At 43.3% G+C, this 21,910-nt stretch overlaps 1 protein-coding gene across 12 annotated transcripts in view; it reads left to right on the forward strand.

The window, feature by feature from the left end:
- PPFIA2 (PTPRF interacting protein alpha 2) overlaps positions 1 to 21,910 on the forward strand; it is a 480,721-nt gene that overhangs the window by 196,129 nt on the left and 262,682 nt on the right. Inside the window, exon 1 of one of the 12 annotated variants that reach the window (XM_040344200.1) lies at positions 12,984 to 13,083. The exons of the other annotated variants lie outside the window; for them this stretch is intronic. Coding sequence (XP_040200134.1) covers positions 13,081 to 13,083 — 3 coding nt within the window. The 5' untranslated portion in view covers positions 12,984 to 13,080. Of the gene's footprint in view, positions 1 to 12,983; positions 13,084 to 21,910 lie in introns of those variants that run through there. 12 annotated transcript variants of the gene reach the window in all.

Below are 21,910 nucleotides of genomic sequence, written 5' to 3' on the forward strand. Positions count from 1 at the left end.
ATAGGGGGCACTGATGAGGCTGCACTGATAGATGTTACTGATAGATGGCACTGGTAAGGCTGCACTGATAGGGGACACTGATGAGGCTGCACTGATGGGCACTGATAGGAGGTACTGATGGGCAGTGATGAGGAAGCACTGATAGGGGGAACTGATGAGACTGCACTAATAGGTGGCACTGATAGGTGGGATTGATGGGCCCTGATAGGTGGCACTGATGTGAGGCTGTACTGATAGGGGCACTGATGAGGCTGCACTGATAGGACAGTACAAGAAAATGCATTTGATACAGTCCCCCACAAACGCTTAATCTACAAACTGAGGTTGGTGGGTATAGACCCGTGTTTCTCAACCTTTTATGGTAAAGTACCCCTGCAGGTCGGAAAAAAAATGTCCCAAGTACCCCTGTCCCGAGAAAGTCATTCCTATTGTTTGGGTGTCATGGTTTCTGTGTGTGTGTGTGTGTAATGTCATTATGTGTTTGTGATGATAGGAGGCAGTGATGAGGCTGCACCGATAGGCACTTATGAGGCTGCACTGATAGGAGGCACTGGTGGGCTGCATTGATAGGCAGCACTGATGGGCGCTGACATACAGCACTGATAAAGGCTGCATTGATAGGCGGCACTGATAGGATGCACTGATGGCGGCACTGATGAGGCAGCACTGATGAGCACTGATGAGACTGCACTGATAGGCAGCACTGTTGGGCACTGATGAGGCTGCACTGATATGGGGCAGTGATGAGGCTGCACTGATGGTTACTGATAGGAATCCAAGTTTGCTAAAATTAGTGTAGTTGCTGTGGGCTCAATTCCCTAAAGAATATCTTATGAGATAATTGAATCACATGACACATTTTCTCCAATTATCTAATGAGATGCTGAAAATGTCAATTCACTGTCATCTCATGATTTATTTAGCTTATGTTTTTGTCTTGTGAGGTAAATAACTCATAAAACAGCGTTAAAATCAATTCACTAAGGAAATAAATAAATAAAAGCATGACTTAGATAAGTAGTGGCCCAGGCATGAGGTATTTAAGGAATGTAAAAATATAATCGCCAATCTGGAGGAGTCTCTAACTTTTTGTATCCTAATTATAAAAAAACAGAATCATTGATGCCGATTTACCCACCACTTCAGTCCTGGAAAGGTTCACCCCCCTTCATGACCAGGCCATTTTTTTGTGATACAGCACTGCGTTATTTTAACTGACAATTGTGCGGTCATATTTATTAGTGGGAAAACGGTTCTTATATATGTGATTTGTATGCAATATTGCAATATTTGACATTTATAAAGATATTTTGTATTTACTTATGTATTTAAAGCAGAGGTCCGCCTAAAAAAAAAAACATATATATTGAAAGCCAGCAGCTACAAATACTGCAGCTGCTGGCTTTTAATAAATGGACACTTACCTGTCCAGGGGGCCTGTGATGTCGGCAGCCGAAGCCGATCAATCGCTCGGCTCTCGGTCAGCCCCCGCCGCTAACCTCGGTGAGGGAATCAGGAAGTGAAGCGTTGCGGCTTCACTTCCCAGTTCCCTACTGCGAATGCGCGAGTCACGCTGTGCATCCTCACTGGGACCTGTGTGTTTCCCAGAAGACAGCAGGGGGAGGAGTGGCGTGACCCCCGTGGTAGTCTATGCCTGGAAGTATCTGCACCCCCTCCCCCTGAAAGGTGCCAGGACGGGGGGAGGGTTCCGAAAAACTGGGGTTCTATTTTTGCTCTGATTTAATTTAACTTTTTTTTTTGTTTTGTTTTTTGATAAAAAACAATGTGGGTCCTGTTATAGCAGCTTCCCTTAGACTGGTATTCTAGTCATTTTTTTTCTTTTGTATTCATAGATATGCTGCAGGGACCGCACTGACTTGTGAGTTTGCATTGATTTCTACCGTTTAGACCATTTTACCTCTTTATTAGCACTGAAAACTGACAGGGGTTCTAATTCTTCTTCACTGTATCCATCCCATTGTGTCATGAAATAAAATACCACATGGTTTCATGAGTAAAATACCTCAAATTTTGATGAATAACTGCTTTATTTTAGTAGTGGTTTTATTGTGAATTGCAGAGAAATATGTGAAAAAATCTCAGATTTTAAGAGTAAAATAACTCTGTGTATCTGTATGCTTCCTTGACCTATGTCTCGCTAAGGTTATATATTAAGCTTTGGAGCTGATAAGTCAAAACTTAGTAGTCGTTTGTGGAAGATGTCCTGACTGGTGATTGCTGCTACAGCTAGAATATTCATCTTTTTACAGAAGCATACTATAATTGTTGCTGTAGTATTTTCTTTGTGTTCAGAGACTACAGTCATCTTCTTGTCTCATCTGCTACAGGATTAACCTCATGTGCTTGGAAGTATGAATACTTTTCTAAATCACCAGCCAGTCTATTTTAAGACATGGAGTCATTTAAACTGTGGTAGGCAATGACTGTTATAGTCTCTTTGCTCACATTGTACATTGTCGTACATTGGCTTATACTTTTTTTATAGATTTCTAGGTATGTTCTAGTATTTTTAGCATGTCCTTAATCTCCCGCCATTAGACTGATTATTACAGCATATATGGAATTTGTGAACTGTGAACCTTTCAAGGGATCCTCTATTACAATGTTGAAACAGTGAAGCTTCTACATAACAAAGCAGGGCCTTGCAGTCAGGGGAGTCAGGTGAGACCAAGCCATGAACATAAAAACAAAACAAAAAAAACACATCAGCCATGAACATAAAAACAAAACAAAAAAAAACACCTAGCTCGGCGACCTGGGGTCACAGAGATCCCAAATTAGGGGAGAAGGTAGCTAAAGTCCTACCCCACCATTGGTCTCCTACGACCTATCGTTCCGGAGGTACGGAGCTCCTTGCGCAGCCTGTCATGAAGCTACATACAGAGCGGCCAGTTTAAATAGAAGCTGGCACACTCTGCAGCAGACTGAGCTCACAATGCCTCTCCTCACTTCTTATCAGAGGCACTAAACTCAATGGGCAGCTTGGAGTCTTGGACCAATGGTAAAGCACCATTGGCCCAAGCTCCAATAAAAATTCTGCAGTGGAGGCACGCCTCTCAGTGCAGTCGAAAAAATGAGACCAAGTGAGTATAGGGTGAAGGCTGCTTGATGCCTACTAACCCATCAATAGTCACAGGTCAAGGGGTGTTGACTAGGATTTTATAGGCACTGATAACACAACCATATAATAATATAAAAAGATATTTATTGACACATAGCAAGAAAAACTTGATAAGGTTGCTAACCCTTCTCCAAATGTATCAAAAATAATAGAATAAATAAATATAGCTGGTTTTCCATACTCATGCTTTCCAGGTCTGGATTAAACCAACATTCCAGCCATTATTCTCTTATATACACACTTTAAATATAAATAATTATTTTTTGCTAATAAACGTATTAATAGTAATTCATATTCAACGGGTGTTGTAGTATTTTTGAAAGACCTAAATTGTCGGGTTAAAAAAAGACACAAGTCCATTAGTTCATCCAATAGAAAAAAGTAAATAGAATACAGAAATAAATAGAAAATCTTCATAAACAGAATACTCTACCCACAGTTGGTCCAGAGGAAGGCAAAATACCTTATAAAGTATGGTGCTTCAGTGGGGAAAAAATTCCTTCCTGATCCTCCAGAAGGCAAATATTTCCTCATAGCTAAGCTCTTCCATGCCTCTTATCAGATTGCAGTGGTAGAACGTTTTTTTTTCTGCATGACCATGCCATTATTTCCTAAACATTTTTGTCTTATTCCGAGTATGATTTTCTGTACTCCCTCTTAAGGTACCTTCTGTACAGTGGCGTTGTTGCATTGTTTTGAATGGCCTGGTTTGAGGTATTCGTTACAAAAGACTACGAAAATAAAAAAGGCACTTTTTCGTTTTTGTCTTCTACCTACTTGGTGATTGACAGCAGGAAATCATTTAATTACTTTATTAGCTTAAAGGATAAGTGCACTTAGAGCATTTATCCTTCTCAGGGCCTCCTTCCCTCCCCCAGTGTTTTGTGATAGAACACATATACTGAAAATGCAGCTCCTTGGTGATCTTTAAGGTTTTCTTAGTTCTGCACTTCATCTTTGTTGTATGAGTGGCTCATACTCCAGTCACCATAATTGAAACCTGGTCCACAGCTCTTCAAAACTTTTAGCAAACTTTCCTTTATATAAGGGGAGTTTGGGATGTGCATGCACCAATAACTAGGTAAGAGTCTAGGGGGCAGGGGCTGCATTTTTGGAGAGATGATCCTACTTTTTTTAAAGTGTATTTTTTCTTTAGATAAATATAGATACTGTAAATGTGACAAAAAGATATCAAATGTAAAAAAAAAAAAAAAAAAAGAATAGATGCACTAACACACTTTGTACTACATTGTGCCCTTATTGGCATTAAACCCAAAAATAAAAAATAAATTATATTGCAGCTTACCAATCCTTAGATGTGATCAGTGTCATCTTAAGAGCATTATAGGCCCCCGGGCAATACAGTGCACTGGGGCCCTGTCTACACAATCACGCACGAGAATTACTGACAAAAATCATAAAATTTACTGGCACTGCAAAAAAGTACCTAAAATTACAGTTTTCAGTGCCCAACAATGCAAATGTCAGTATTTAAACTATAAACATATAGCTAGTGCTATTAGAAATGTGTTTAAGTTAAAAAAAAGTAAAAAAAAAAATGTCTTCATTGACATGAAGGTCAGGTTACTATAACCCAGCCAGCACAGAGTTTCCTCTTACATCAGAGTCTGCAGGATTCCCCCTTACAGTGAAAGGGAACTCTTATGTAAAGGGGAACGCTGCAGATTATGATCTAAGGGGGGAACTCTGATGTGGAGGGGGGCTATGGTGACCAGATACAACCTTATATCAGAGTCCACTGCTTTCTCTTTCCCACTTACATCAGGGTCCGCAGACTGAGTTCCCCCTTGCATTGTAAGGGGGAATCCTGCAGACTCTGATGTGGGGGGGTACTCTGGTGACCAGAAACCACCTTCCTTAGATTAAATAAACTAAGGTAAGGGGGGGTCACTAATATAGGAGGGGGAACCTTTATATCAGTGCCCCCTTACATTTTTGCATTCACTCCCCCCTTACATCAGCAACCCCCCGCACTCGTGGAGGACCGGATCTTCTCTGTGATTTCCGCGAACTGGGCATGGGCAGTTCTAACCCGCCACTCTCCATAATTTTTTACTGGGCAGCCGGTGGGGCCCCCCAGGCAAGCGGGGCCCCCGGGCAACTGCCCAGCGTGCCCAATGGAAAAGATGGCCCTGGATGTGATGGCTTTATTAGTTTCTTTATTTTAGGCATTTTCCTTTTATTTTCATCTGTTGATCCAGCCAGTAATACAATTTGTGTCTTATGGTGTCTCTAATCTGGATGAATGAACAATGGAGCTACCTTTGGGCAGCAGTATTGTGAATCTGGGGAGAGGGTAGTGCTATTTAGATGCGCAGATGGCCTTGACTAAAAAAATGAAAGCTAAACTCTAGACGTTACCAGTTTTTTTATTTTTTTCATTTTGAAATAAAGGTTTTCATAAATGAACAAATGACTGGAGAGTTCAAAATCTGGTGCAGCAGTGCATGGTAGTCATTCGGCTTCTAACTTGTTCAATTAACCGCTTTCGCCGGATGGCCGTCATATGACATCCTGGCGTGAAGATATCTGAATGATGCCTTCAGCTACAGGCAACATCCAGATATATATTTTTTTCAGCCAGCTATTCCCTACATGGTAAAAGACATCTTAGCAGCTGTTTAGCCACCTAAATGCTTTTACACTACATTCTCTCTTTCCGCCCTCCAGGCTCTCCCATGCGACTGGGAAGTTGGAGAATGGATGTTGAGGCAGTTTACCATAGAGTTCTATGACCTCTCTATGACCCTCGAATGACAAAATCAGTTTGTCATTTCCGGCTCAGGCAGATGCCATTTTCTTTTGTTGGAAAGCCCGAGATCGATTTTGTTTTGTTTGTTTTTTTTATCAATCCTTCTGGCATAGAGGAGAGATGTGGGGTTTTATAGATCTGTAGACCTGTCATGCCCTGTGTCTTTTACAAGGTATGTTTACATTCCTTGTAAAAGGAATAAAAGTGATCAAAAAATTAAAATTTGAAGGGAAAAATAAAAAAAGAGACATAGAGACATAATAGTTAACTGATTCCTTTTAAAAATGATTAAAAATAGATAAAAAACAATCATATAATGTGCCTGCAGTGTAGTTTCGTTTTTGCTGTTGTTTGCTGGTTCTCTGATGTACAGAGAGCCAATAGAGGGCAGTCAGCCAATAGAGAGCAGTGATACTTTGTCTAAAACTCCTCAGCACCAATCCAGTTTCGTTTTACACAAAGTAATCACACCTCCTTGATTAGTGACCACCGTGAGAAATCTCCCAGTACTGTGGTGATCAGGAAACAGAAAACCAGGAAGTGTCCAGAACAGAGAGGATTTACAGCAACATCAAAGCAAAAACGAACAATGAGGACATGAAACCAGGACTGCAGTAAGGTAAAGGAAGCTATTTAGCTAAAAAAAAAAAATCCTTTAGTGACCCTTTAAAAGGTTGCCTTTGGAGATTTTTAAGTGCCGTAGTTTGGTACCATTCCACGAGTGTGCGCAATTTTAAGGCATGACATGTTTGGTATCAGCGTAGCATAATCTTTTATATTTTACCAAAAAATTGGGTTATTGCTTCTGTTTTTTTGCATTAAAATTCATTAAAGTTTTTCAAAATGAAATAAAAAAAAGATTAAAAAAAAAGAATGTGAAAATACCGTGTGACAAAAAATTGCAACGACCGCCGTTTTATTACCTAGGGTCTCTGCTAACAATATATCTATATATAATGTTTTGGGGTTCTGAGTAATTTTCTAGCAAAAAAAATATGATTTTATATGTAGGAGAGAAATGTCAGAATTGGCTTGGGCTGGAAGTGGTTAAACTTTGAAAAAAAAAAAAAAAAACTGGAAGCTCATTGGTTTCTATGCAGAAATGCACCAATTGTTGCACTCACCAGTTTTAGTAAATCAACACTATAGGCTATTATGGAGTTGAGTTTAGGAGCTTTGGCAAAAAAATTTAGGCAAGTGTACATGAAGCCTTCAGCCTCGTACACACGGGTAAGGATCCCGTCAGGAAAAAAACGTTTTTCCCGACGATTGGCAAGAATCTCTTGCCGCCCGAGTGTACACACAGACCTTTCAAAAGAACCGCGGTTCTCTTGAAAGGCAAGAACGTGGTGACACCATTGCATACGACAAGCATGCGCTCGTCACATTCAATGCCGTCGACGACATCTTGCTTCACCCTACCTATGCCGTGGAAGCTACCGCGCATGCGTTGAAGTCATTCCGACACTCTCGGGTTTCTCGTCGGGAAACAGGCTGTCAAGAATCTCAACGAGAAAATACAGAGCAGGTTCTCTATTTTTCTCGTTGAGATTCTGTCCAGATTTCCAGACGAGAAACCTGACAGCCTCGTACACCCGCTCGGTTTACCCGACAAGAAAGCTCTGCCAACCGAGCGTGAAAATCGAGCGTGTGTACGAGGCTTTCCTCCTAAATCATGTTTTAATTAGTTATTTTATTGTATTGTGATTGGATGCATTATAGCCTGGCATGTATGTGGCACATCTTTGATGTGTAGTATTGTGAATGGATACACCATAATACCAGTGGTTTTAAAATACTATGGGGACACTACAGCCCAGATTCACAGAGAGCACGGCGCACATTATGCCGCCGTAGAGTAACCCATGTACGCTACGCCGATGCAGCGCAGAGAGGCAAGCATGGAATTCAGAAATCCAGTGCTCCCAACGCTGCGCCAGCGTGGCGTGGGTATCAAAGGCGCAGGCCGGCGTAGGTGGAAGTGGGCGTGACCCCATGCAAATGATGGGCCGAGCGCCAGACAAGTACTTATAACGAACTGCGCATGCGCCGTAACGTGGACGCATCCCCCTGCGCCTGCTCACAACCACGTTGTAACAACTGCCAATGATACGCCGGATCACTGCGTACGCCGTGAACCTAACCTACGCCCAGCCAGACACACGTCCAACGTAAAATGCGCCGGCTTGTGTTCCTTGGTGCAGACCTTTGCATGTCTGCTGCTGGATTGCACCTCCTTTATGGGGCATAACTTTAACTTTATTGCATGTTTGAATAGCTAATCAATGGGAGCGGCACTATGCGCCCAGCCTAAATGTGCGCCCACTCTACGTCGGCGTAAGCAAGTTACGTCAACAGGGTGAAGCCTATTTTTAGGCGCATCTCTGTTTGTGGGTCTTGCGCACAGATACGACGGCGCACATTTTCACTTACGCCGGCGTAACTTGATATACGTAAGTGCTTTGTGAATCTGGGCCTACAACTTTATTTGGTCAAGGAATACCTTTGTGACTATTAAATGAATATACATAATACCTACAGAATGCTAACAAGATCAGTATGGATTTACATTTATCTCATTATCCATAGGCTTCGTTATTCTATATTAGTATAGTGTATAAAACTCACAGCGATTTGGCCTCTGAGTTACATTTTACCAGTAGAAACCTGCACTCGTCAAACAAAATAGCGCCACAGATTATTTGAGCAAGGTGTAGTTATTGCTCTCTGCTACACCTTGAATGATGGTTGGTCACACTGTAGTACTGAGTGCACCAACATGGCATGTTTTAATGCAACAATGTATTTATGCTAATTTATCCCGTAGTCAGTATGTTTCACTGTAGAGAATAAGCTGTATTATTTGGGCCTAGTAGAGCTAGTCTTTTTACAGTAAAAATGTTTTTGGGAGGCTTAAAGGGGTTTTAAAAGTTTGTGTTTTTTCACCTTAATGCATCCTACAGAATGCATTAAAGCGGTGGTTCCCCCTTAAAAACAACTTTTTCTTATTCCACTGCCCCCCCACATTCCATCACGATTAAGGCTCTTAATATTTCTTTCCTGCTGTACATACCTTAGTACAGCATATTCACCCGTGCATCCGGGTTGCGAGTCCCGCGGGAGTGGGCGTTCCTCACATGCTGTCGATTGACGGTTTGCCCAAAAACGAGCTCACCCCCCGTCGCGTAAGCCGCGTCACGATTGGCGAAAGGAGTCAAACGGCGATGCGCATGCGCAGTATAGCACCGACTCGCCGTTCGGCCCCTTTCGCCAACCGTGACGCGGCTTACGCGACAGGGGGGAGCTCGTTTTTGGGCAAACCGTCAATCAACAGCATGTGAGGAACGCCCACTCCCGCGGGACTCGCAACCCGGATGCACGGGTGAATATGCTGTACTAAGGTATGTACAGCAGGAAAAAAATATTAAGAGCCTTAATCGTGATGGAATGTGGGGGGGCAGTGGAATAAGAAAAAGTTGTTTGTAAGGAAAAAACGCCTCGCTGTCACGGGCCCCCCAGCCCCCCCGTTTTACTTACCTGAGCCCGTTCACCTGCTGTGCGTGTCCCCCCGCATCCTCTTCTCCACTAATGCTTGGCGTTGATTGGATAGATTTATAGCCACACAGCCATTGGCTCCTGCTGCTGTCAATCAAATCCAATGATGCGGCTGCTGGGGGGTGGGACTGAGTCATACACTCTGTGTCTATGGATGCAGAGTGTATGACAGGGAGTGCGCCTGCAAGGTAACCCCCTCGGGAGAGAGCTTCCCTGAGGGGGTTTGCGGGGAGGAGCCGAGTCAGCCGCCAAGGGACCCGAGATCAGGAGGATCGGGGCCACTCTGTGCAAAACTAACTGCACAGTGGAGGTAAGTATGACATGTTTGTTGTTTTAAAAAAAAATTAAACCTTTACAACCACTTTGATGATTACTGAGGTACATTATTTGTGGGGTGTGGTTAGCAATCCTAATGCCTTGTACACACAATCAGTTTCCGTCAGGATAAACTCTGATGGATTTCCGTTCAAGCTGTCTCGTATACACACTGTCACACCAAATTCCCACCGCCAAGAAAGCGGTGACGTACAACACTACGACAAGCCGAGAAAATTTAAGTTCAATGCTTCCGAGCATGCGTTGACTTGATTCTGAGCATGCATGTTTTTTCTCCGTCGGAGTTCCATACAGACAAACTGAATTCTCTTTCTAAGTCCGTCGGAACTTCCGAAGGAAAAACCCAGATGGGGCGCACACACGGTCGGAATATCCAATGAAAAAATTCCAACTGACTTTTTTCATCGGAAATTCCGATCGTGTCTACGAGGCATAAGTTGCTTTTTCATTTGCCCAGTGTAACTAGAAATGAGCAATCGCTACAAAGCTATGACCGTCACTCAAAACATGCACTGCAGTACTGATGAAATGCTTAGTAGTATTAGTAAGGTCATTTTTAATGTGATTTTTGTTTGTTCTTTACACTTTACATTTTGTTGTGATATTACATTTAGATTTTTTTTTTTTGGAAGAAGGATGACTGACCATGCCTAACCACTCAGAGCTCCCTTTAGCTGTTAAATGAATTTTAGATATGATATCCACCTTGCATCGCTTTTATTAGGTTGACCCATTCAGAGTTTAGCACTGAGGGAAGAGTAATAAAGCACAACCATTGTGTAGCACTACAAAGCAATATTCAGAGCCTGCATTTGTATTGAGCATATGACTGATAACAACAAATTAGAACTGTAAACAAGGTTTTTGTAAATGTTAAGGCTGGGTTTGCACCTGTGTGTTGTAGTAATGTGCAATATGCTCATTAGCATACTGTATTGCCATTCATTCTGCATTACCACAACACAAAGTAACCCACTACTATACTGTGGTGTGCTTCCATGCTTAAAAAAAAAGTTCAAATGTGTTGTATGGTTCATTTAAATGGTTTGTCTTAATGCAACACACATGAAAAACAACAGAATACACTGGCGCTAAACAATGGTAGTATAATTGAAAAAAACGGATCATTAGAAACTCAGGAGGTTGCTAATCTTTCCTTAGAGGGTGTATATGGGAGAGTCCATAGCTGCAAAAAAGATAGTACCTGGAAGTACCAATGGGACATAAAAAACACACTAAAAATCAGCGCTCATGGCTCTCAGAACAATCACTATATACCAAAAGTTTAAAATTAAGTCCAGTTATTAATGGATCCAGTCCAAGCATAAAATATATGACATATAGGGCCGGATTCAGATACCTGAGCGTATCTGTCCGGCCGGCGTAAGTTCCGTATTCAGAAAGAACGTGCGCCCTAAGTTACGGCGGCGTAACGTATGTGTTGCGCCGTAAGGCCAGCATAATTCAAATGGGGATGTGGGGGGCGTGTTTTATCCAAATTTGGTTTGACCCCGCGTATTTTAAGTTTTTTTTGAACGGCCCACCTGCCGCAAAACATCATTGCTTTTGACATGAACGTAAATTACGTCCAGCCGTATTCGCGAACGACTTACGCAAACAACGTAAAAAATTCAAAACTCGGCGCGGGAACGATGGCCATACTTAACATAGGATACGCCGCACATACCCCTCATATAGCAGGGGTAACTTTACGCTGGAAAAAGCCGAACGCAAACAACGTAAAAAAGAAGCGCCGGGCGGTCGTTCGTTTCTGAATCAACGTAAATAGTAATTTGCATATTCCTCGCGTAAACAACCGGAAGCGCCACCTAGTGGCCAGCGTAAATATGCAGCCTAAGATCCGACGGTGTAAGACACTTACACCTGTCGGATCTTAGGGATATCTATGCGTAACTGATTCTATGAATCAGTCGCATATATACGACCGAGCGCACTCAGAGATACAACCAGGGCCGGATTCCAGACAAGGCCAACAAGGCCAGGCCTCGGGGCGGCAGTGGGTGCAGGGGCGGCACTGCGGCTGAGAAGAGGAGGCAAGATAGTTCTTGGCAGCAGCAATCCCCCTCCCGGTTCTCAATGTCATTTTGTCATTTTCGGCAGCAGCACCCCCCAATGCTCAATGTCATTTTTGGCAGCAGCACCCCCCCCGCTTCTCAGTGACCTGCCAAAAAAGTCCCCCCCGTACTGCGCAGGCGGAGGTGGCATTGAAGGATCCGGCCTTGGGGCGGTAAATGGAGTAAATCCGTGCCTGGATACGACAGCGGATCAGGAGATACGCCGTCGTATCTCTTTCTGAATCTGGCCCATATAGTCCATACATGAGGTATATATGAGGTAAATTGCAGTGTACAATCATCAAGTGGCTACCCTAGAGCACAAAGGGTTAACGTTTCCAAGCTTCAGAGAGCAGCTCCTCAGATGAGAGAAAAACAAACAGTACCTCTCTGAAGCCTGGAAACTTTAACCCTTTGTGCTCTAGGGTAGCCACTTGATGATTGTACACTGCAATTTACCTCATATATACCTCATGTATGGACTATATATGTCATATATTTTATGCTTGGACTGGACTAATTGGTATATAGTGATTGTTCTGAGAGCCATGAGCGCTGATTTTTAGTGTGTTTTTTATTGCAACACACAGTAACATCAAATGCACCAGAACAGACAGGTGTGAATCCAGTCTAACACACATTGAAAATATTTTAAATCAAACTGACCTATCGCATAAATATCTTAAAAAATAAATAAATAAACTATAAATTCCCATTAAGAAAGAAAGGTGTGAAAGGTTTCTGTCCTTAAGCAATGTAGGTTACTTACCCATTTTTGACAAAGAATAAAATATTTTCAGATATCTATCTTTTTCGTTTGACAATTTTGCCTTTGTTGCTGCTATTGTGTTCTAAAAGGGGATTAAATCTAGAAAATTCCATCAAGGCCATCATACTATATATAGAAAGGATTGTTCATAGAAGGCACATGATATTATTACCAGAAAAGCCTATATTGTCCCTTTTCTTATCTTTACTAACTTGATTTGAGTGAAATCTAAGACTGAACTCACTGACATGCTTTGATACATTATCTATGTCTGTTTGTTACACCTTAGGCATCATTAAACATTGTTCTCTACTCTTGTAGTGCTCTGGTGATGCTCCGCTTGAGAGGAAAAAAACAACATTGACTGAATCTGGTAGACTTTCATTTTGGAAAGCACAATACCTCCACTGTTCTGCATGACTTTCCCGTGATGGTATGACTTACTACAATCTCTTCCTCCTATTCTCCTCCCAGGAGGATCTACATTAGAGATAGTACCTCATTATCATTGTCTGCTTCCAAAGGACCCTCCTGTCTCAAAGCACTCTTCCTACAACTTCTCCCTCAATAGCATCTTGTCAAAACATCCCTGTTTATGTACAATTCTTGCTACCATAGTTCTTCTCCCTTTGTCTAGTATCTAACAATTCAATAATCGGTTGTTTTTTTTCAGTTTCACATATTCTAAAGACCAGTTGATGCATTTAAATTATTTATTGTTTATTTTAAACCATACAGGAGAAAACAAAGCATGGCAAAGTACAGAAAGTATATATGAATACAGAGACAATGGGTGGGATTTAATAAAACGGGTGCACACAGAATCTGGTGCAGCTCTGCATAGTAACCAATCAGCTTCTAATTTTAACTTGTTCAATTAAGCTTGAGGAAAAGGAAATCTGGACTTTTATTTGAAACATGTGGGTGCAGAATAAATAATTATAATTAATTGAGTAAAATCAGGGGAGGGCTGGCAGCCTTAAGCCTGGGGGGCAAGTCCAGTTGAGTGGCCTATCGTACTACTGAATCAGCTCACCATCAATGCCCGCCCACCTGGTTTTATAATGGATATTGATGTTATGATGCAAGACAAATATGACACAGCATGATCCCAGTCTTGGTAAAGAGCCGATGACGCAGCTCTTTACCAATGTAATCGGCTGTGTCCAATAACAACAAATCACATGTATATGACAGCGTGTGAGGGGAGCCGATCAGCGGCATCTCCTCACAGGGGAGACTGTACAGATAATTAGGGCACTTTACAGTGCAGCCCTAGCAGTGCCCAGCAAGTGACGCCAGTCTGTGCTCATTAGTGACACCAGTCAGTGCTGCCTTTCAGTGCTATCCATCATTGCCACCCATCAGTGTCCCCTACAGGTATCAATGCCACCCAATAATGCTCATCATTGCCACCCATCAGTGCCCATCTGTGCCACCCATCTGTTCCACCACCTATCAGTGCTGCCTATCAGTACCCATTAGTGCTGCCTATCAGTGCTGCCCAATAGTGCCACCCATCAGTGCTGCCTATCGAAGGCCATCAGTGCCGCCTATCGGAGGCCACCACTGCTGCCCAATAGTACCACCTATCATTGCTGCCCAATAGTGCCACCTATCAGTGCCCATCAGTGCTGCCCATAAGTGCCGCCTATCAGAGGCCATCAGTGCCACCTATCAGAGGCCATCAGTGCCGCCTATCAGTGGTGCTCATTAATGCTGCCCAATAGTGCCACCTATCGGTGCCCAAAAGGAAGACTCTATTTGTGTGAAAAAATGGACAGAAATGTAAGTGTTGCATGATCGTGCAATTGTCATTCAGAGCCAGTGGCGGCTGGTGCTCAAAATATTTGGGGGGGGCGCAAAGGAAAAAAAAAATTGCAGTCTCACTGTGCCCAAACGCAGCCACTGTTACATGCCATCAAATGCAGCCACTGTGCCATCAATTTGCACCACTGTGCCATGCCATCAAATGCAGCCACTGTGCCATCAATTCGCACCACTGTGCCATGCCATTAAACGCAGTCACTGTGCCATGCCATTAAACGCAGTCACTGTGCCATGCCATCAAATGCAGTCACTGTGCCATCAATTTGCACCACTGTGCCATGCCATTAAACGCAGTCACTGTGCCATGCCATCAAATGCAGTCACTGTGCCATCAATTTGCACCACTGTGCCATGCCATTAAACGCAGTCACTGTGCCATCCATTGTCACCACTGTGCCATGCCATTAAACGCAGCCACTGTGCCATGCATTGTCACCACTGTGCCATGCCATTAAACGCAGCCACTGTGCCATCCTTTGTCACCACTGTGCCATACATTATCACCACTGTGCCATCCATTGTCACCACTGTGCCATGCCATTAAACGCAGCCACTGTGCCATACATTGTCACCACTGTGCCATACATTGTCACCACTGTGCCCTTTAATGGTCGCCGCTGTGCCAATTGTCCCCACTGTGCCCTGTAAATTGCTTTCTTCCCCCTCCGCCCGGCACTTACCTTTACTGGAGTCAGGCATCCACGTCCCACGATGTCTTCTCCCGCCCTCGATGACTGACAGGCGTCTCAGCCAATCAGGTTACTGGTAGCCAGAACCGGCCAACCTGATTGGCTGAGGCGCCTGTCATCTTATTCAAGGGGCGTACAGTCTGTGCGCTCCGAGAATAAGCTTCCGGGACCCGAGGGCTGTATTGGGAAAGCCTATCAGAGCCGCTGGCTTTGATAGACATTTCCCTACAGCCAACCAGCTGGCGTTATTCAGATGGCCGGACATTGAGCGCCGACCATCTGAATAACAGCGGCAGCAGCGAAAATAACATAGATTCGTGCAATGCATGAATCTATGTTATTTCACTCAGTGGCGGTGAGAGCCAGAGGGGGCGGCGCTCCAGCGCCCTCTATGGACGAACCGCCACTGTTCAGAGCCTAGGTTCACACTGACTGTGGGAAATCGCACAATTTCATTCCCGCATATCAGTCCCGACTTTGTGGGGTGATTTCAGAGACATCTGTGTGGGTTTCTGCACAGATGTAAATGGGAATTACACCCTGAAGTCACCAAAAGTAGTACAGAAACTACTTTTGGTAATCAATGTGACGCCACAAATGCAGCGTCGCACTGATTTGGATGTGCCATTGCTGGCATGTGCTGCCGATTTGGCATGCGATTTGACATGTCAAATCACATGCTAAATCACTCCAATGTGAACCAGGGCTCAGTATGAGAGCACTGAAAGCTGGAAATTGTGACAGTGCCTGGCAGGCAAGAGGTTAAATGATAGGCTGAGGGTGAGGGAGAAGGGGAGAGTCTGGTCACAGCTCACTTACTTGCACAGTCCCACTCCCAGCAGGAGGCTCATTGGCTGTCTGCATCTTCATGTTGTGACTGCTGACTTTAAAGTTTCCCTCCCGCACATTCCCTTCACAGCACACGGCTGCATCGAGTGTGGACAGGCACAGGGAGAGAGGGGCGGGAGAAGGCTGAACTGATCGTTTCCCATTGGTGGAGAGGAGGGTGAGGGCTGTGCTTTGTAAGAACAGAACACTCTCAGCCCTGTGACAGGTGCAGCTAACATCCCTGTCACAGGACACATCGCTGGATCACAGCTGCAGCGTGGGATGGACGGATCAGTTCAGTGCAGTCTCTCGCTGTCTCACTGACTCTTCTCTGCAGCCACAGCCAGCCCACGAGTCACAGAGATGTACGGCGCTCGTGCCCTGACCCTCCCCTGACGTGCCACATGACCTTCCTACAACTCCCACAATGCAGCGCGGCAGCAGCCAGCCAGCCAATCGGCGGCCGCCGCTGCCGAGTTTTAGAAAAAAAAAAAACAGCGCTGCGGACCGCGGCCGTTTTAAATATAATGTGAGCGGCCTGGGGGGCAATGTCCACTTTTCCACCTGGGCCAGTCCGCCCCTGAGTAAAATTGATATTTAATAATTCATATACAGGGTATATTATAGTAATAATGCATCAGAACCCAATTCGATTCATACATGATAGTGATTCAAAATCAAACAATGTACATGATTGAGCATATATAAAATAATAATTATAATTATTTTTTCTGTACTCACATGTTTCAATTAAAGTCCCGGCTTCCTTGACCCCCCCCCCCCCCCGATCGTGACACGGAGCAGCAGAACGGGGAGATGTAAACAGGGCATTTCCCTGTTCTGCCTAGCAACACTGGGAGCAGTGATCTCTGTCATGTTCTAGTGAGACAATCCCCCCTACAGTTATAATCACTCCCTAGGACACACTTAACCCCTTGATCGCTCCCTAGTGTTTAACCTAGGGGTAGGCAACCTGTGGTGCTCCAGCTGTTGTGGAACTACATTTCCCATGAGGCATTGCAAGGTTGGCAGTTACAATTACTCCCAGAGGCATGATGGGGTTGGCAGTTACAATTACTCCCAGAGGCATGATGGGACTTGTAATTCTGCAACAGCTGGAGTTCCACAGGTTGCCTACCCCTGACAACGGTCCCAAAATAGTGTCAAAAGTGTTCGATGTGTCCGCCATAATGACACAGTCCCAATTAAACATCAGATCGCGGCCATTACTAGTAAAAAAAATAATAATAATAAAAATGCCATAAATCTATCCCCTATTTTGTAGACACTATTAGCTAGATTCAGGATGGCGAGCGCATACTTGCGGCGGCGTAGCTTATGGCATTTAGGCTACGCCGTCGTAAGTTAGCGAGGCAAGTACATGATTCACAATGTACTTGCCTGCTAAGTTACGGCGGCGTAGCTTAAAGCGGGCGGGCGTAAGGGCGCCTAATTCAAGGTAGGCTGAGGGGGCGTGTTTTATGATAATTAGGCTTGACCCGACGTGATTGACTTTTTTTGGGACTGCACATGCGCCGTGCGCCTACATTTCCCAGTGTGCATTGCGGCTAAGTCCGCCGCACGTGCCTATTGATTTCGACGTGGACGTAAACAACGTAAATCCCTATTCACGGACGACTTACGCAAACGACGTAAAATTTTCGAATTTCGACGCGGGAACGGTGGCCATACTTAACATTACTATTCCATCTATTTGATGGAATAACTTTAGGCCTGCTAATGCGTTACGTAAACGACGTATCTGTACTGCGTCGGCCGGGCGTACTTTCGTGAATAGGCGTATCTAGTGATTTACATATTCTACGCCGACCGCAATGGAAGCGCCACCTAGCGGTCAGCCTAAATATTGCACCCTAAGATAGGACGGCGCAAGCGGTCGTATCTTAGATAGGTTTAAGTGTATCTCTGTTTGAGAATACACTTAAACCTAGGACAGCGCAAATTCCGATTTAGGTCGGCGTATCTACTGATACGCCAGCCTAACTCTTACTGAATCTGGCCCTATAACTTTTGCACAGACCAATTAATAAACACTTATTGAGATTTTTTTTACCAAAAATATGTAGAAGAATACATATCGGTCTAAACTGTGGAAGAAATTTCGTTTTTTTATATATTTTTTGAGGATATTTATTATAGCAAAAAGTAAAAAATACTTTTTATTTTTTTTCAAAATTGCGGCTATTCTTTTGTTTATAGCGCAAAAAATAAAAACCACAGAGGTGATCAAATACCACCAAAAGAAAGCTCTATTTGTGTGGAAAAAAGGACGTAAATTTTGTTTGGGTACAACGTCGCACGATCGTGCAATTGTCAGCTAATGTGACGCAGTGCCGTATCACAAGGTCAGGAAGGTGGTAAATCCTTCCAGGGCTGAAGTGGTTAAATAATAGCATATACAGTGCCTTGAAAAAGTATTCATATCCATTTAAATTTTTTAAATTGTGTCATGTTACAACTAAAAACCTAAATGTATTTTATTGGGATTGTATTTGATAGACCAGGGATATGCAATTTGTGGACCTCCAGCTGTTGCAGAACTACAAGTCCAATGAGGCATAGCAAGACTCTGACAGCCACAAGCATGACACCCAGAGGCAGAGGCATTATGGGCCTTATAGTTTTTCAACAGCTGGAGGTCTGCTAATTGCATATCCCCATGATAGACCAACACAAAGTGGCACATAATTGTGAAGTGAAAGGGAAAGAATAAATGGTTTTCAAGTGAAAAGAGTGGCATGCATTTGTATTCAGCCCCCTTTACTCCGATACCTCTAACTATAATCTAGTGGAACCAATTGCCTTCAGAAGTCACCTAATTAGTAAATAGAGTCCACCTGTGTGTAATTTAATCTCAATATAAAAACAGCTGTTCTGTGAAGCCCTCAAAAGCTTGTTAGAGAAAATTAGTGAACAAACAGCCTAATGGAAGGCAAAGAACACACCAGACAGGTCAGGGATGAAGTTGTTGAGACGTTTAAAGTAGGGTTAGGTTATAAAAAAAATACCCCAAGCTTTGAACGTCTCACAGAGCACTGCTCAATTCATTATCCGAAAATGGAAAGAGGATGGCACAAATGCAAACCTACCAAGACATCGTTGTCCACCAAAAACTGACAGGCCGGGCAAGGAGAGCATTAATCGGAGAAGCAGCCAAGAGGCCCACGGTAACTCTGGAGGAGCTGCAGAGATCCACATGTCAGGTGGGAGACACTGTCCACAGGACAACTATTAGTCATGCACTCCACAAATCTGGCCTTTTTGATAGAGTGGTAGGAAGAAAGCCATAAGAAGTCCTGTTTGCAGTTTTCTAAAAGCCATGTGGAGGACGCAGCAAACCTATGGACGAAGGTGCTCTGGTCAGATGCGACCAAAATTGAACTTTTTGGCCTAAGAGCAAAACGCTATGTGTGGCAGAAAACTAACACTGCACAACACCCTGAACACAACATTCCCATGGTGGTGGCGGCATCATCTTGTCAGGATGCTTTTCTTCAGCAGGGACAGGAAGGCTGCTCAGAGTTGATGGGAAGATGGATGGAGCCAAATACAGGACAATCTTAGAAAAAAAATATGTTAGGCCTCGTACACACCACCGGATCTATCCGCTGGAATTGATCCACGGATCAGATCCAGCGGATAAATCTGGTCGTCTGTATGGCCTAGCAGATATTTATCCGCTGAGATTTCTCGGCCGTATCGATTTCAAGCGGATATAAATTTCTTAGCATGCTAAGAAATTTATCCGCTTGAATCGGGTCCAGCGGATTGATCCGGTGGTCTGTACAGACTCACCGGATCAATCCGTCCGCTCCCCTCCCTCGCATGCGTCGTAATGATTCGACGCATGCGTGGAAGTACTTACATTGCAGCGTCGCGCACGTCGCCACGTCATCATCGCGGCGACGGCTCGACACATCACCGCGGATGAATTCTGCGCGGATTTTGATCCGATGGTGAGTACAAGCCATCGGATCCTGAGAGTCTGCAAAAGACTTGAGAATGGGGCGGAGGTTCACCTTCCAGCAGGACAACGACCCTAAACATACAGCCAGAGCTACAATGGAATTGTTTATATTAAAGCATATTCATGTGTTAGAACAGTCAAAGTCCAGACCTAAATCCAATTGAGAATCTGTGGCAAGACTTGAAAATTGCTGTTCACAGATGCTCTCTATCCAATCTGACAGAGCTTGAGCTATTTTGCAAAGTAGAATGGGCAAAAACTCTCTAGATGTGCAAAGCTGGTCCCGACATCCACCAATAAACTTTCAGCTGTAATTGCAGCAAAAGGTGATTCTGCAAAGTACAGACGCCATACTTTTCTCACATTTATTTGTAAAAAATATTGAAAGACATTTATCATTTTCCTTCCACTTCACAATTATGTGCCAATTAGTGTTGCCCTATCTCATAAAATTCTTAATAAATACATTTACGTTTTTGGTTTAACATAACAAAATTATGGAAAATTTCAAGGATACTTTTTCAAGGCACTGTGATGGTCACTGCTACCCAGACTTTCTTTTATGTGAACATTTGTAAGAAGCTATACATTGTTTGAGATTGACAGATCCATCAGCACATACCGTATTTATCAGCGTATAACACGCACAGGTGTATAACACGCACCCTAACTTTAAGAGGGAAGTTTCATGAAAAAAAATTTCCACAGCCCCCTGTTTATAACACGCAGGCACAGTTTACCCTCCATTTTCAGGGTAAAAAAGTGAGTATTATACGCCAATAAATACAGTAATTTCTAATTGGGGCTATTATAAACTGAACCATAAAATTGGGTTGGGCAGAAATTTTAAGATTACAAAGATAAGATTATTTCTGAAAACTGTTCAAAATGTAAAACCATATAATTACTTCCACATTATTTTTTATTATTATTTCTAGTCTACTCCTATCATTTTGAACAGTCTTGAAGCTTAAAAGTTTTTTGAAGAATCCCCACACATTTACTTCTGGAATCCATTGACACATATTCTCTATACCAGGGATATGCAATTAGCGGACCTCCAGATGTTGCAAAACTACAAGTCCCATCATGCCTCTGCCTTTGGGTGTCATGCTTGTGGCTGTCAGAGTCTTTCTATGCCTCATGGGACTTGTAGTTCTGCAACAGCTGGAGGTCCGCTAATTGCATATCTCTGCTCTATACACTGCTTGTGTCAAACATTCACAGAGACCGCTTTCTGAACTACAGGAGGCAAAGTCAGTGCAGGAAACACACCACGTCATATCTGCATGCAGACAGAAAGGTACTGTGGGATATGTAGTCCTTAGAAATTAAAGGTAAACCAAAGGGATAAGCAGAAGAGAAGTTGCAAAGCATGCAGGGAATCCAGGACGTTGTAGAAAGTGATTGCCAGCTGACAAACAGCACTCACAACATGAAAGGAGATTTTTGAAGTAAGCATATATTGGATTGTCAAAAATAACTATTGTTTGCATTGTTATTACAATGCTGATGTTATAATTTGAAAGTATGTGCTGTGACTATAGAGATTTAAAAAGTAGCACTGTTAGAGACAAAAGGGGGCATAAAAGAAGTTAGTGACAATTAAGAAACAAGTACGTTTTGTAAATTGATAATATAATTCTAGAAAAATTGGAATGGAGGTAGCAGAAATAGAAAGAGGGGGATACCTTCTAAAGGTACTTTCTTGCCCTGCCTTTGTCAGGAGATCCATATTTTTCTACCGGTATGTTTATGAAGTTAGCAGAAGGAGATTTGAGAAGTGTTTTGTCACTGGAGGAGAGGAAAGCTTTTAGTGAATGGATTATATTGTGTGGTCTAGTGCCGAAGTGGAAGGATTGTTTTGATGCATAAACAAATATAAATATGACCAGGAAGTGTAAACTTTACTAATCCTTTCCTAG

The sequence above is a fragment of the Rana temporaria genome, chromosome 3, assembly GCF_905171775.1.
Source record: "Rana temporaria chromosome 3, aRanTem1.1, whole genome shotgun sequence".
NCBI lineage: Eukaryota > Metazoa > Chordata > Amphibia > Anura > Ranidae > Rana > Rana temporaria.